General features: G+C 44.8%; 1 protein-coding gene across 1 annotated transcript in view; it reads left to right on the top strand.

Annotated features, from left to right (window-relative positions):
• Positions 1–5,495: 5,495 nt before the first annotated feature.
• The window catches only part of zswim5 (zinc finger, SWIM-type containing 5), a 55,971-nt gene continuing 47,642 nt past the window's right edge, over positions 5,496–13,824 (top strand). The window contains exon 1 of the mRNA XM_070844706.1: positions 5,496–6,021. Within this exon, the coding sequence (XP_070700807.1) occupies positions 5,496–6,021 (526 nt within the window). The remainder of the gene's footprint in view (positions 6,022–13,824) is intronic.

Below are 13,824 nucleotides of genomic sequence, written 5' to 3'. Positions count from 1 at the left end.
CTAATGTCTCTCCCGCGACTCCAAAGAGTTCACGTCAGACGAAACAGCCTGTTTTATTTCGACCACGGTGTCTATTCATCACACATTTTATTAGCCATTATGTGTAGACTGGCTTTATCCACGGCTCATGGCACGTCTTCTCCGAAATGATAATAATTGCCAATTACTGGAAAGTGAGAAAGTTGAACTGTCCATACAGTGTCAGCGAAGAACAAAAATCACGTGCATTTGATAGGAATGAATGGGAGCTGCAGCTCTCCATAGTCTGCATACATCTCACAGAGAAAACACACCAGCTGCTCATAGGTCCACTCCACCCAATAGCCTAAAAGGTTCAAGTATGCTTTAAGCGAAACAGGTTATCTGGTTAAAGTGTTGATTCCTGTCCTAAATGGCTACAATCAAAGGCAGGGCGATAACTGCACACAGGTCTTTATGGTCTTGACACAAAGGATCATACAGAACGGATAAAGACAATGGATACATTAGCCTCTTTTCCACCGCAGGAACTTTTCCCATTCACCCGGGATTTTGAAAAACCTTGGCGCGTTTCCACTGAAATTACCAGGGGAAAAAACTTTCCCTCAACCCCAAACTTTCCCCGAAAAACTACCTAGTAGGGGGGTAGAACTTAGATTACCTGGAATTCTTGAGCTAAATGTAGGGCACATGCTGAAACAAATTTGTGAAAAGTTGAAGAAACGTATGCAAGATTTTAAAGAAGTTGAAGGACCTCAACAGTCGCAGTGGGTCCAACTGCCGTACTAACAAGTGGTATGACCAGCTCGACGCCACACTGGGCCACAGACCGGCATATTCTGGCACTCCCCCATACGTCATCAGCCTGAATAACTTTTTCAGGAACTTTAAGGTGCGGTAGAAACGCAAACCACACAGATTACCAGGAATTACAAGCACTTTGTTTTGAGCATAACGAGCCCTTAAACACTCTTGTCGTCTTGTTATGTGCCGTATTTCCACTGCGTAGCACAGCTAAACTCTTCACGACCCAACTCACTTTTGGTTGTAGTTTTCCACTGCAGATAGTACCCCCCTCAATGAAGATGGTATTCTTATCTGATCGTCATAGCGACGCCGTGTAAAACTGCCATGACACCAAATTCAATCTGGCAACAATCTCTGCACCATGTCCCGTGCCGCGCAGGTGACAAATCTAGTAATGATTCTCTCTGACTGATCGGTGGTCTGCAGTGTTTTCACGTTTCAGCATCGGCTCGGCTCGCTTAGACCCCTGACTGGGGTGATCCCAGTAAAAGTACCCGGTACAGGGCATGGTTACAGTTCTAAGCGAGTAGAGCGAAGAAGAGTTGAGGCCCAGCATGCCATGAGCTACGATTAGCCGCTGAAACACATCTATTCAGCTTTCTGAGTGAATGATCCTTTGATCAATTATTTTGCGTTTGCGTATACAGTACATGCTCTAATAGACTGTACTGTCCCATCACCGACAAACTTCATAGTGAAAGTACTCTCTGACAGGCAGCCCATACTGCCAGCATTCCTGAAGCATGTCTGCGGCATGTCTGGCATTTCCAGTGCAAGTGCAGACTGTTGATAATACAGACGATGTCAAACAAGTGGAACAAAGCTGCAGTTTTCTTTTCAGTGGCACCAGACAAATATTTCAATCCAGCGATGCAGGTTCTAATGGAAAGCTTTTTCCAGCCGCAATCACTGTTGTCTGTCTTTGTCACAAAGTCAATAAAAGACGGTAAACTTGATTACTTTGGCTGCTGAAAATATTTTGCGGATAGCTTGACAAGTCAGTCCCTCCCGTTGACAATGCACATCACAGAGTGAATGAAGGAATGTAAACACGTTGCTGTGTGAATGCAAGACGTGATTTCATGTACGTCTGCATTTTTGAGGCCTTACACATTGTGCCAACATCATTTAAGCTTTTGAGCAACACGGTCGGTCATCACGAGTTCAACTGTAAATTAGTCTGCCGGGTCAACCTTTGTCACAAGTCTTTGCTCACCAAACCTGATTGATTCTTATCACACAATACGTGTGTTTATTAAAAAGCTCCGAACTGTCTTTTCATTCATATGTGACTGAACTATATTACATATATTCTACTGTATACAGTATTATGCTACATTCTATACTGTGTATTATGTTTAAACTGTATATTATACTGTAAATATTGAATACTGTATTCAAAGTTAGAGGCAAAGATGCATCCACGTCCATTGTTGATTGGATGTCTGCAAATGTTGCTTTCCAGAATGACTTATTATAAACATTTGTATTAATTCAGTAAACAGAAGCTAATTCAAGCTAATTCAATTTGGTCTGAATAAACACACACACACACACACACCATGTGGTGACGTCTTCTCTGCTGTAGGGTTGTACAGTTTGTACCGCGGTCCTCACTGTTGTTTCTATTTATGACAAGTGAACGGCCAAACACACACAAGGATGCTACCATATACACACTGACACACACACACACACACACACACACACACACACACACAGACATTTAATACACCCAAGCATGCACAGGCAGGGAATAGATTGACGATGAAGGCATTAGCTCCTTTTCCACCGCAGAAACTTTTATCATTTACCCGGGATTTTGAAAAACCTCGGCACGTTTCCACTGAAATTACCCGGGGAAAAAAACTTTCCCTCAACTCCAAACTTTCCCTGAAAAAAGTACCTAGTAGGCAAGATTATAAGAAGCTGAAGGACCACAACAGTTTCTTTGACCACTCCCCCATACGTCATCAGCCCGATTTGAATAAATGTTCAGGAAGTTGGAGGTGCGGTGGAAACGCAAACCACACAGATTGCCAGGTATTGTTTTACCCAGGTAAATAAGTTCCTGGTAATAAAAGTTCCTGGAAATGTTGGTGGAAAAGGGGCTGTTGATGCCATTGACTGGCCCTCATATTCCCAAGACCTGAATCCAAATGAGAACCTCTGGGATGTTATGTATCGGTTATGCATCCAACGTCGCCAAGTAGCACCACAGACTGCCCAGGAGCTCACTGACAGGAGATCCACAGCACGTCCTGACATTGTCTGGAGTGAATACAGACACGTGGGGGCCAAACACACTACTGAGTCACAGTATGAGTTGCTGTGATGAAATAAATCCATGCAGGTCGGATCAGCCTGTGATTTAAATTTTCTTACTTTGATTTTCCAGGTGACTTTGGATCCAGCCCTCAGTCAGTTGGTGACTTTGGCTTCCATTCACTGTTGTTATGTCATTTTGTTCTCAACAAATTACACAATGTACAGTGACGATTTTGAACTTGAGTATTTAGTTCATCGAAATCCAATGTGTAATTTAAGTGTTCCCTTAATTATTTTTGAGCAGTGTAGTAAAATTAGGTTACTATGGAGTTACACACGACCCTTTGCCATATTTTCACGATGCTGTAATAAGGTTACTGTTACTTTTTAGGTACTTTTTCTTTGTGGATTTCAATCCACAATGTCGCTTCGTTACTGTGAAAGTCTTTAACATTCAGGTATAGCTTCAGATAAATGAGCAGCGGGCTCCATTTTCTCAGCCCAAGTATTAAGTTGCCGTTTGGCTCCAGACTCTCTGTATCCTGCTGTGGGAAAGAGCTACACCACTGCCTGCTGCACCCATTCAAATGAATGTGTATTAGCTGCCCTGAGGTAATTGATATGTATGGGACACATAATGGTGTGAATTCAATTTGCAAAACAGTAACTTTGTTATTCATGAGGAGAAGTTGAAATCGTTATCTGCCTCAGTGTAAAATGTGTCGAAGACTTTCCTGTCATGTCAGAGGGAGAGAGCAGGAGTGACAAAAGGAGTTTTTATCGCAGTAAATGACTTTAATTACAGAAAAAATAATAAATAAGAAATAAAAATACAGGAGAACTGTAAAGGGATATTGTATGTGTGTGTGTTATATATTTCATTTGACTCTTTACTATTATTGATTATTTATTTGGTATTAAGTTAACTGTTGTTTGGTTTAAGTAGGTTGTTTCCATTGTGTCAGATGATTGCAAATCAAAAAGCATACTTAGATATAAGAGAGCAGACCTGGGAACTGTGGCAGGCATGCCACGCTGACCACAAACTAGAGTGTTTTGTTATTGTGTTGGTTAGTGATGTGTAACATCCTCCACCTCCCATCAATCTTCTCTCTCTCTCTCTCTCTCTCTCTCTCTCCTAAAATGCATCAAGTCGCACAGACATACAGACTAAGAGACAGGAAATTAACAGATTGTGCTTTAGAAATAAAAGACCCATTGGTATTAGACAGCTTATTCAACAAAACTAATTGCATGACCTGCAAAAAAACAAACAACCAACTGACTTAAAGTTAAAAATTAATGAGAGATAAATATGATATGGGTGATTTAAGATGAATCACATTTGGTGGTCTAGAGTATATATTAGGTTTATACTCTTAATCGTGTGTGAAGCAGCCTTCACTGAGACACTGTAAAACATTCATGTCCACTAAACCTGTTGTTGTGAAATAGTGTGAAAATTCAGTGAATAGAGCAATTGTCAGATTTCAACACTTTTCCTCCTCTGGGGAGAAACTCTTATAAGTTAAAGCAGAGAACCAGCCCACAGGAGGATATGTCTTAAAAGATATATCACTAAATTATCTTTTATTCTTTTTTTATTTACTTTTTGGTGTTTCTGTTCCATCCATTCATGCATTTGTGACTTGAATAACATCATCTCAAACGGTTATATTCACAGAGCAGTTGTCATTCAGTGAAGTGGCTGGTAAGATCCATCATATGCTGATTAGAATACTGTGCTATGAAAAGGAGGCAGACCGCTCAGTGTAACAGCCTGAACCGGATCACTTGCAGTCACTTGCTTTATACTGGAGTAATGATTTAAACCAGTGGTGTATTACATTCTGAAGACTAGCATACATGTATGAGGAAAAAAATATGCAAACTGGGATAGGGGTCATTCAAAGATTTTGAAAATCAGAATAACAACAAAACTGAGAGGTCAGAGTGATGATGAGATAATATACTGAGAATATACCTGAAAGTACCTGAAGTTTATATTTGAAGTGACACTGAAATACAATAGCAAACATTTGTGATGCAGCAGTCAAACGCATGCTGCGTTGTGTAAAAAGTAGTAAAACAATGACTTAATGATCAACCATACAAAGAACCCTCTGAAGGAGTTTCAGCCTGTGTTTTGTCAGTCACATTCTGACTGGTTTCTTAATTCAAGTAAGATGCTGCAAAATTTGATACTTAAACCCTTTTGTAAATACACTCTTATTTTGAAAGTCGTGATCGGAAGTCTTGTCTGAGATCCTGTCTGAATTGACGCTGGCTGTGTGTGTGTGTGTGTGTGTGTGTGTGTGTGTGTGTGTGTGTGTGTGTGTGTGTGTGTGTGTGTGTGTGTGTGTGTGTGTGTGTGTGCTCGGCTTCCTGCTGCTGCTCGGTGTCCGCACACCGTCCGTCTCGTCAGTGTTGATCGGCTCGCCATGGCGGAAGGACGCAGAGAACAGCCCCATCCTCTCCTCTCCTTACCACCGGCCAGCAAGCGACCCTGCCTGCGCCCTGCTCCCCGAGGTCCCGGTCCGGGGCCCGGCCACGGCAGCGGCTTGTCCGGCTCCCGGTATCGTTCCCCGGAGTCTCTTCTGGACTGCGCCGCTAAAGCAGTAGCGGAAAAGTGGGCCTTCGAGAGAGTAGAGGAGCGCTTCGAGCGGATCCCGGAGCCCGTCCAGCGCCGCATCGTCTACTGGTCTTTTCCCCGTAACGAAAAGGAGATATGCATGTACTCTTCGTTTCAGTGCCGAGTCGCCGGCGAAGAAGGTCCGTCGGCGGCTACCGGTGCGGCTGGGGGTGCGGGGTCCGGAGCTACAACCGCCGGCGGTGGCGGAGGATCCACCGCCGGTACGACGGCTACCGTGGGGGCAGCCGGGGCAGTGGGAACGGGAGACGGACTGCCTTTCCGCCGGGGAATCAGGCTGCTAGAGACCGGCTGTGTGGAAAACGTTTTACAAGTCGGTAAGTGGAATATTTCAGTGTAACCGAGGCGAAGCTTCGGGCATAAACACTGCGGACCGTTTCCAAGTGTGCTGCCGCTGCTGGATCTTTACTGGGGATGATTGATGGAAGTTTTCCCTGCTATCGTGGAAAGTATACAAAGCGGCTCTTTTGCCCGCATGTGTCCGCACACACGGCTCTGAGTGTGTTTTTAGTTCTGTGGGCTCACGGGAAACATGTTGCGGTCAAATTTCGAGCTTTTTTTCTCGGCGTGTCTGCGGAAGGGGAAGCGAAGATAAGCTCGCTTGCTAGCTTAGCCGACCAGCTGCTGTTAAAAATTAAAGGGCTTCCTATTGTGGCTCTTCGCTGCTCTGTAGCTCCGCCAGCTACTGCGTCTTTTGCCCGCTTTGGGCTTCACGTCGAAGCCCTGCCTCGCTGTGTACGAGGGGAGCGGGGGGGGGTTTCACACAAGTGAAGCCGTGTTTCGGCAACTATCAGCACTTTTCTCCCCCTCCGGGGCTCCTCGTCGACGGCCGGAGCTGGCTGGAGCCGTAGCCCCGGCAGAGAGCAGGGGGAGGCGCGGAGGAGGAGGAGGAGGGCTGACAGACGCGGATACAAAAGGACCGAGCGTTATAGCGTCGGGGCTTTATTTTTGTTTGTGCGAATTCCCTGTTGCAAAAGTCGTTTTTTCTCAATCCGCCATCGGTTGAGGAAGGCTTAGGGGAGGAACAAAGGCGGTTATTGGGTCTCTTATTGTGAATAATCCAACGTTAATCCGAAAAAAATCCCCCCACAGTTCTGTGTTTATTTGCTGCTGCCGCTGCTCGGACCGGACAAAGAGCGCAGTCGCCACCAACGTGGAAAATCCACGCTGGGATTGTTTGTGTTGTGTTGTGTGTGTGTTTTTTTTATATTAAAGTTGACCCCCGCAGTAGCTGCTCCTAACGCTAAACTGCCCTTTTTTATTAGTGCGTTTTTTCCCCCCGCAGCCTGTCAGTCGCACGCAACACAAAAGGCTTCCAGTTGAAATGATCGATAAGCGTCTCGCATTTCCAGCGCTGCAGAGAGGCTGTTTCCAAACAAAGGGCCATTCCGCACAGCTCCATCCACACTCACGTTCTCATTAGCTTCATTCATACCCCGGGCTCTGCACGGCCGCAAAATGAGCCCCAGACATCGGGGAATTGATGAAATGAAACCGATGGATAGTCAAACAAACAAAAAAAAAAAAAAAAAAAAGAAGAAGCACAAAACCTAAAAAAGAAAAAAAAAAAAAACCCCACCAGTCCTTTATGGTTTCCGGGAGGATTTTTCCGAGGCCATATGGTGTGAGAGCCACTGGAGCTTGTCTGGGGTTTCATGTTGCTCCAAGGTATCTGGATGGGTGGGAGGTTGGAGGAGTGAGGGAGGGAGGGGGGGGGTGCGGGGGTTGCAAACTGTGGCTGCTGCATTTCACTGTGACTATCTAATTGCATCTTTTATAAATGTTCATCGATCATAACCAAATGAAACCCGAGACCAGTGGACGTGAGAGAGCGAGGGTTGCTCTCAGACAGATTTGCTGTCGTCTTGGCTTGATAAGTTTTGCCAGTAAAGTTTTGCGTCCGTCTGAGGTGAGTCTGCTGCGTCCCAGCGTTCTCACAGAGGGCCTCTCGTTGGGCCCCGTGCTCAAGAGTGCGTGGAAACTATCATTTGAGCGAAGGATGCTCGAGCAAGATAAAGAAAAAGTGATGACCTACTTTTAACACTTCCTGTCATTATAAACGCATCAGCTTGGTCCTCACCCACACAGGTGAAGCGGAGTGTGTCGTCAGAGTAGCAGATTCATCTGCTAGAGTGCTGCAGACTGCATCTACACAGCTCCACTTCGAATGGTTATGAAGTTGAGGTACCCTATTGGGAGTAAACTTCAGTTGAAACAGTCCAAAACAAAGCACGCGGCCGTAAGCAAACACCTCCAGTCTTACCTGCCGCGCCGACGAATCGCCTCCATTCTCCCCCTGAAGGTCAGCCATAGCAGGCGGGCGCATGGTTTTGTCTCTCTGTCAACAAAGCGCAAGACGGGCTAATAGCTGCGTGACATCAAGATAAGATTTGGCTTGTTCTTCACTTTGCAGACCATGGGAACCAGTTAGTGTGGAAGGTTTACTGACTGACTTAACAAGAGAACAATTGTGTGTGTGTGTGTGTGTTTTTTTTTCTTCTTGGCTGGATCTAGATAGGTTGGGCGGTCGAGCACGCTCACACACAGTGCACTCATTAGGGATCGCGTTACACACCTGTAAATGACTTAAGCCTTCAGATTGCTTTCACCTGACGCGGCATAATATGATCGCCACTTTAAAAATAGTGGCAATACTTGTTTTTAAGAAAGCGTGACGGAGGTGCCTCTTGTTCTTTGTAACAGGAACTTGCTGGGGGGAGCGATTAGGAATGAGACGAGGCTGCGTGCTGACACATGCACGCCGATGGTTTCAAATATGGCATCTCGGTAAACTGGAGGGGAACTTTTGCACCACACGATACGCATATTAAGTGTTCAGATGAGCCTGCGAGCTCCATTTATGCACCCTTTTTTCGCTTTGTTTTTACAACTCTATTTAGTTCAGTTGACTTGTAGTCAAGACGGCGATCACCTGTCTGCATCGGCCTTGAGTTGAGGTGGCTGATGCTGCATTGCCATGCAGCTCTCGCCTGTGTCTGTGACTTAAGGGCAGCTTAAGCAGCTCGTTTCCACTGGAGCCCCAACGGTTCAAAGACTATTTTTTTTTGGCACTCTTCTTGTAATTCCACTCACATTGAATTCAATGAGAAATTAAAATGGCTCAATCATGATGCAGCCAACAATGAGGAACGCTGAAAACACTGAAGCGATGAGCTCACACGCTATCATGAGATATGATGTTGTTTTGTTATTCCTCTCAGCTATCACAAGCTCAGCAGGAGCTACTGTTCCTATAAACTAACACTTGTCTTCGGGCATGTTTTTGTCACAGTTTCCAAGAATCGCACTGCCTAAAGCGAGATCTACATCTCTGGAATTACTCGTTTGTTTTTCAGGTAATTACTAATCGGATCTGGTGCTAAGGAGGTGGGTTGGGGGCGGTGGGGGGGCTGTGATCTGCTTTTCTACTGTGCTGGACATAACAAATTCAGTGTCCGGGTCACGGAAAGTGTAAGACCAGACTAGGAGTGTGTGATAGGGGGAGAGGACAACTGTTGCCTGCTGACGCCACGATGGACAACAAAAGTTTTAAGGGGCACAAAGTCTCAAATCATCTTTCAAATTTTGCAGTGTATCATATTTTCAGGGAGAATGTGAACACACGGCGGGCGGTGTTGTGTCGCTTCTTGTTGATCTTCATTGCCCTAAAAGTTTGCGTGTTTCACGGTGGCACCGGCAAAGCTGAGTAATAATGAAATGATTGTGGAAAAAGAGAGTCATTTCACTTCACATGGCTAATGTGTACCATTAGGGACATCTGCGAACGCATCAGCAATTCTAAAATGAGTCGACTGGCATGTCCCTTCGATGCCCTCCGCCCCTGTACACTGCGGGTGAAGGCCTTTGTCTGTCGGCCTCTTTTAACGGTAATACGGACGGATTGAAGAGACGTGAGCTCATCAGCAACTCATCGGCCCATGTGTTCGTAATAATCTACTCCTCGCTCCAAGTCATAATTAGAATAATCAAAGCTAAGCATGCTTGTGTTTGTAAACCCCCCCCCCACCCCTTCATACACGCCACATACACACACATGTGCACCCAGAAGCCCCCTTGCTGGAGCCTTATAAAGTCCTCAGAGAGCGGGAGGAAGGGATATAAGAGGAGGGAGGGAATGGGGGGGGGGTTTCTTAAGCTTTGAGTCAAGCTTTGGGATTATTGGGTCATGCTTTGTTACCCAGCTGTAGAAAAACCCCTTGTTCACAGAAGGGGGGTGGGGAGGGGGCCTGTGTGTATATGTGTGTGCACGTCCCCGTCTCCGCAACGTTACATAAAGCTGTAATGGGTCCCTGACGCCTTTTGAAGCACCGGTGACTCTGACAAAGCGAGGCAGCGGAGTTGAACAGGATTAAACTGTATGGGACAGTCAGTCAGTGGGCTGAAAACACTGCGGGGCTTCTTAAGTCCCAACATTTCAGATCCCGCAAGCTCCTAAAACCGGTCCTTTTAGTTAGGTATCGAACATCACTACTTTTTTTTGGCACTTAAAAGTATCAAACTCTTAAGTACTGAAAGTTGGCACAAGTCTGGTCAGTTTCATACTTTTTCTTAATGAATTCTCTGATCAAGCAGTTAGGGATTGCAATCAAACTTTGATGATTTTATTTAGGCAGAGATCTTGTGTGTCCACGTGTGTTTGGATAGTGAGCAACATTTGAGAAGTTTGGCTTCTGTTGTTTAATGCAAAGACGGGTTTGACAGAAATAAACATGGTATCAGTAAGGCGCCAGACAGAGCGTAGCTTTGGTAGTGATATCTAGCACTGCCTTCAAGTCGTGTAACGTTCATGTTCAGTGTGTCACGTCCCCACAGATTAACAGAGGGATTTATATAAATAATGTACTGATGATGAGTAATGATTCCCCTCATGAATGACTAAGCAAGCAGACGTCAGAGTTTTTCATGAATTGTTTAGTCTTTAAAGTTTAGGTAAACCACAGAGCTCAGAGAAATCTTTACATTACTTGCCCTCCAAAGACTCAACCTGCATCGATACAAAACAGATCAACGCAAGAGCGCATCTTCAAATTTAGGAGGCTGTGAAAGTGATCAAGTAGCCATATTGTACATTTTGAAGAATGCATAAGTGAGATTGTTAATGTAGGTAATGGAGATCGCCTGTGGGGAGGGGGACTCTTCTGATAAACTCCACACTGAAGTATGTAGAAGAGCAGCAATTTGGACGAGAACAAATTTATTTCCCATCACTTATAATGTTTCGTTTTTAGTGTGGAGTTCTGAATCTACCCGATGTCTGTTCATATGATTTTTCAGTTTGCTGAGTGTGTGTGTGTGTGTGTGTGGAGGGAGGGAGGGAGGTGTGGGCGGTTGGTCTTGCCAGTATTTCCTCAGATGTCATTTCCTGGCAGTATGGCCACGGGGTTCCTTGCAGTGGGAAGGTTTTTGCGAGCCTCTGGTGTAAATCCGCTCTTTGGTCGCTCAAGAAGTTGCGCTGACGGACAGAAGGAGGCGTTGATCTCCTCCTCGCCTGCCTCATCTCTCATCTTCGTCCCTGACTCCACTCTGAGGACGGAGTCCGCTGACACACCTCTTTCTTGTTGTCTTTCCTAATTTCTCTACCTGCCTTTCACTCACTCAATGTATCCGCGTCTGCCTTCTGTCCTTCATGCTCTTTTATGTTCTTCTCACGTCCTGTTTCTGTAACTGACATCGGTAAAAGATGACTCGCACTTTAATCATATTCCGTCTGTAGGCTCCAGCTTAGTTAAAGGCTGTTATTCGGCCAAGGCGAGATCATAAAGGTTTTTTTTTCTTTACTTTTACTTCAATCCCTCCAGTCCCTCCACTGTTGATGCGTGAGGCCGCTGCTGGTTGAGGAAGTGCTAGTGGTTTTAGGGGAAGCTGGAAAGACTCAGTCATGACTCTGAGCGAGAAAGAGTTCAGACAGTTGAGAACAACGCATGTTTCCACACTGACGGGATGCTGGCTCATGTGCTTCTGGGTAACCATGAGTAACTTCACAGAGGTCAGACCCAAGTAAGACTTGGCTGATTTTTTTTCTGTGTGTATACGTGAGAAGGGAACACGTATGTGTGCTGCAGGGTTTGGTTGTTCGTGTGTCCGGTTTATAGCCTGGAAACTTCCTAATACTGTAACATAGTGTGCTCTTCCATACCGTTAATTATACTGTTGATTCATTTTTACATGTTGGGCTGTTGAAGTTAGTGTTTTTATCCTTAAAGCTGCTGTGATGAGTGTTTTTATTCTAACAATAGATGCAACAATTTTCATAATCAAACTTTTTGAGTCATTTATCCAGAAAAACTGCCTAAAAGTTATTTCTTTTAATGTCATTTGGCTTTTGGTTGGACAAAGCCACCGATTTAAAGATATCACCTGAACATTTGTCACGATGTTTTGACATGAGTATTATTCATAATAGAATGTTAAAGGCTTTACACTGTGTGACCTAATTTACTGTTTGGAATTTAAAGCTGCACTCATCAATAGTTTTATATTAACCGTGGATCAGATGATTGTGTGTAATGTGAAATTTGTCGCTCATTGTGATGAACCTACACAGACTTATGGCACGACTGTGCGGCTGTTCGGGGGATTTACACAAATTTCCTCACTTTTAAATTTTTTTTTAATGTTTCCCATGTTTTGCAAGTTTCTGCGTGTCAGTGTAATTTAATATAGTTTCTTGTGCCTTGTTTTTGTTGTAAAGCCCTCTGCAACTTTGTACAGATAAGTGCTTTGTACAACAGTGAATTACTATTTAAATGCTCATCATCACTTTCATATAAAGAAACGCTACATTTTCAACTTGTAAGTGCTTTAACCTTCACTGCTGTTGTAATTGTAGCTGGTTGCTTGAACATTAATTTTCAAAAGCACATCTTTTCTTCCCCTCCTTAAGTGCATTTGTTCTTGTGTGCCTATTTATCCGTGTATATTCACAGCAGAACCCATTCTGAGCCACAACTTTAGCCACTTAGCACACACACACACACACACACACACACACACACACACACACACACACACACACACACACACAGTCCGTCCGTCTTCAACTCTTCCCCAGTGCACATCGCAGACAGACAATATTTAATCAGTGTAATTAATTCCATGGCCGCCACACTCGAAAAGAGAAAATCGGTAAAACAAATCGTCCCCGCACTCTTATTAGCTCTCGGAGAGGCTTGTGAAAGATGAGGCCATTAGGAAGACGCTCTGTTGTTGGATTCATCAAAGAGAAGGGGCACCTGTGCGCACGCGTGTGTGAGAGCGCATAAGGGCTGATTATATAAAATCGTTAATCAGAGGTTGTTGTGTGAGGGCTTCCTCCACCAGTCGGCGAGGAGGCCATCTGTACGCTACATCCCAGACACAAAACGCACGATGGGAGAGGAGCAGGAAAGTGCTAATCCACACATTTTCCTTTTGTCTTGGTCTTGTTGCTAAGACTCGGTCGAACAGTGGAGGCCGGTGCTGTGATCTTCCTCTGAGGTTTTGTGCGTTTACATCAAGTCGCGCCCGAATCTCCTCTGTGGTCACTGTCAACAACGATGAAAGCGCTCACACACGCTCAAAACTTTAATATCCTTATCGCACAGCTCTTGTGTGTCGTGGTTTCCGAGCGCTCGCGTCCTCGACCTTCAATAACGACGGCTTCGTCGGTGTGTTCAAAATAAAATGTCTCCTGCGAAAACAAGACATTTTAACCATTAAAATAAAGGAGCAAATGGTGAGCTTTCATTAAGTTGGTAAAGATATTTTTTTTTTAGCACCAAAGTCGGCATTAAATGAAAAATGTATTTCTAGATCAAAGCCAGAGAGCCCCTCAGATGGAAGTACCGCCCTCACAACACTCATGTCTTTCAAATGAATCCTACCTCTTCAGTGTTTCCAGAATTGCTCCCATTTTGTTCCCTGTGTGTGTTTCCCTTCGTCGTGCTTTGTGTTCAAACCTGGCCTCAGGTGTTACAGCCACATTTTTTATTTTTTTTTGCTGCAATTTCCAGCCATGCCATTTCCACTCCGGACCTGTTTGCAGCAGCAAGCAGAAATGGCATTCTCTGCCGTTGGTACCGTTTGCTCAGCTTCGTCCCTCAACAACAGCTCCTTTCTTA

Source organism: Pempheris klunzingeri, chromosome 15, assembly GCF_042242105.1.
Source record: "Pempheris klunzingeri isolate RE-2024b chromosome 15, fPemKlu1.hap1, whole genome shotgun sequence".
Lineage (NCBI taxonomy): Eukaryota > Metazoa > Chordata > Actinopteri > Acropomatiformes > Pempheridae > Pempheris > Pempheris klunzingeri.
The sequence above is the reverse complement of the archived record's forward strand: the minus strand, read 5'-3'. Positions and strand labels throughout refer to the sequence as shown.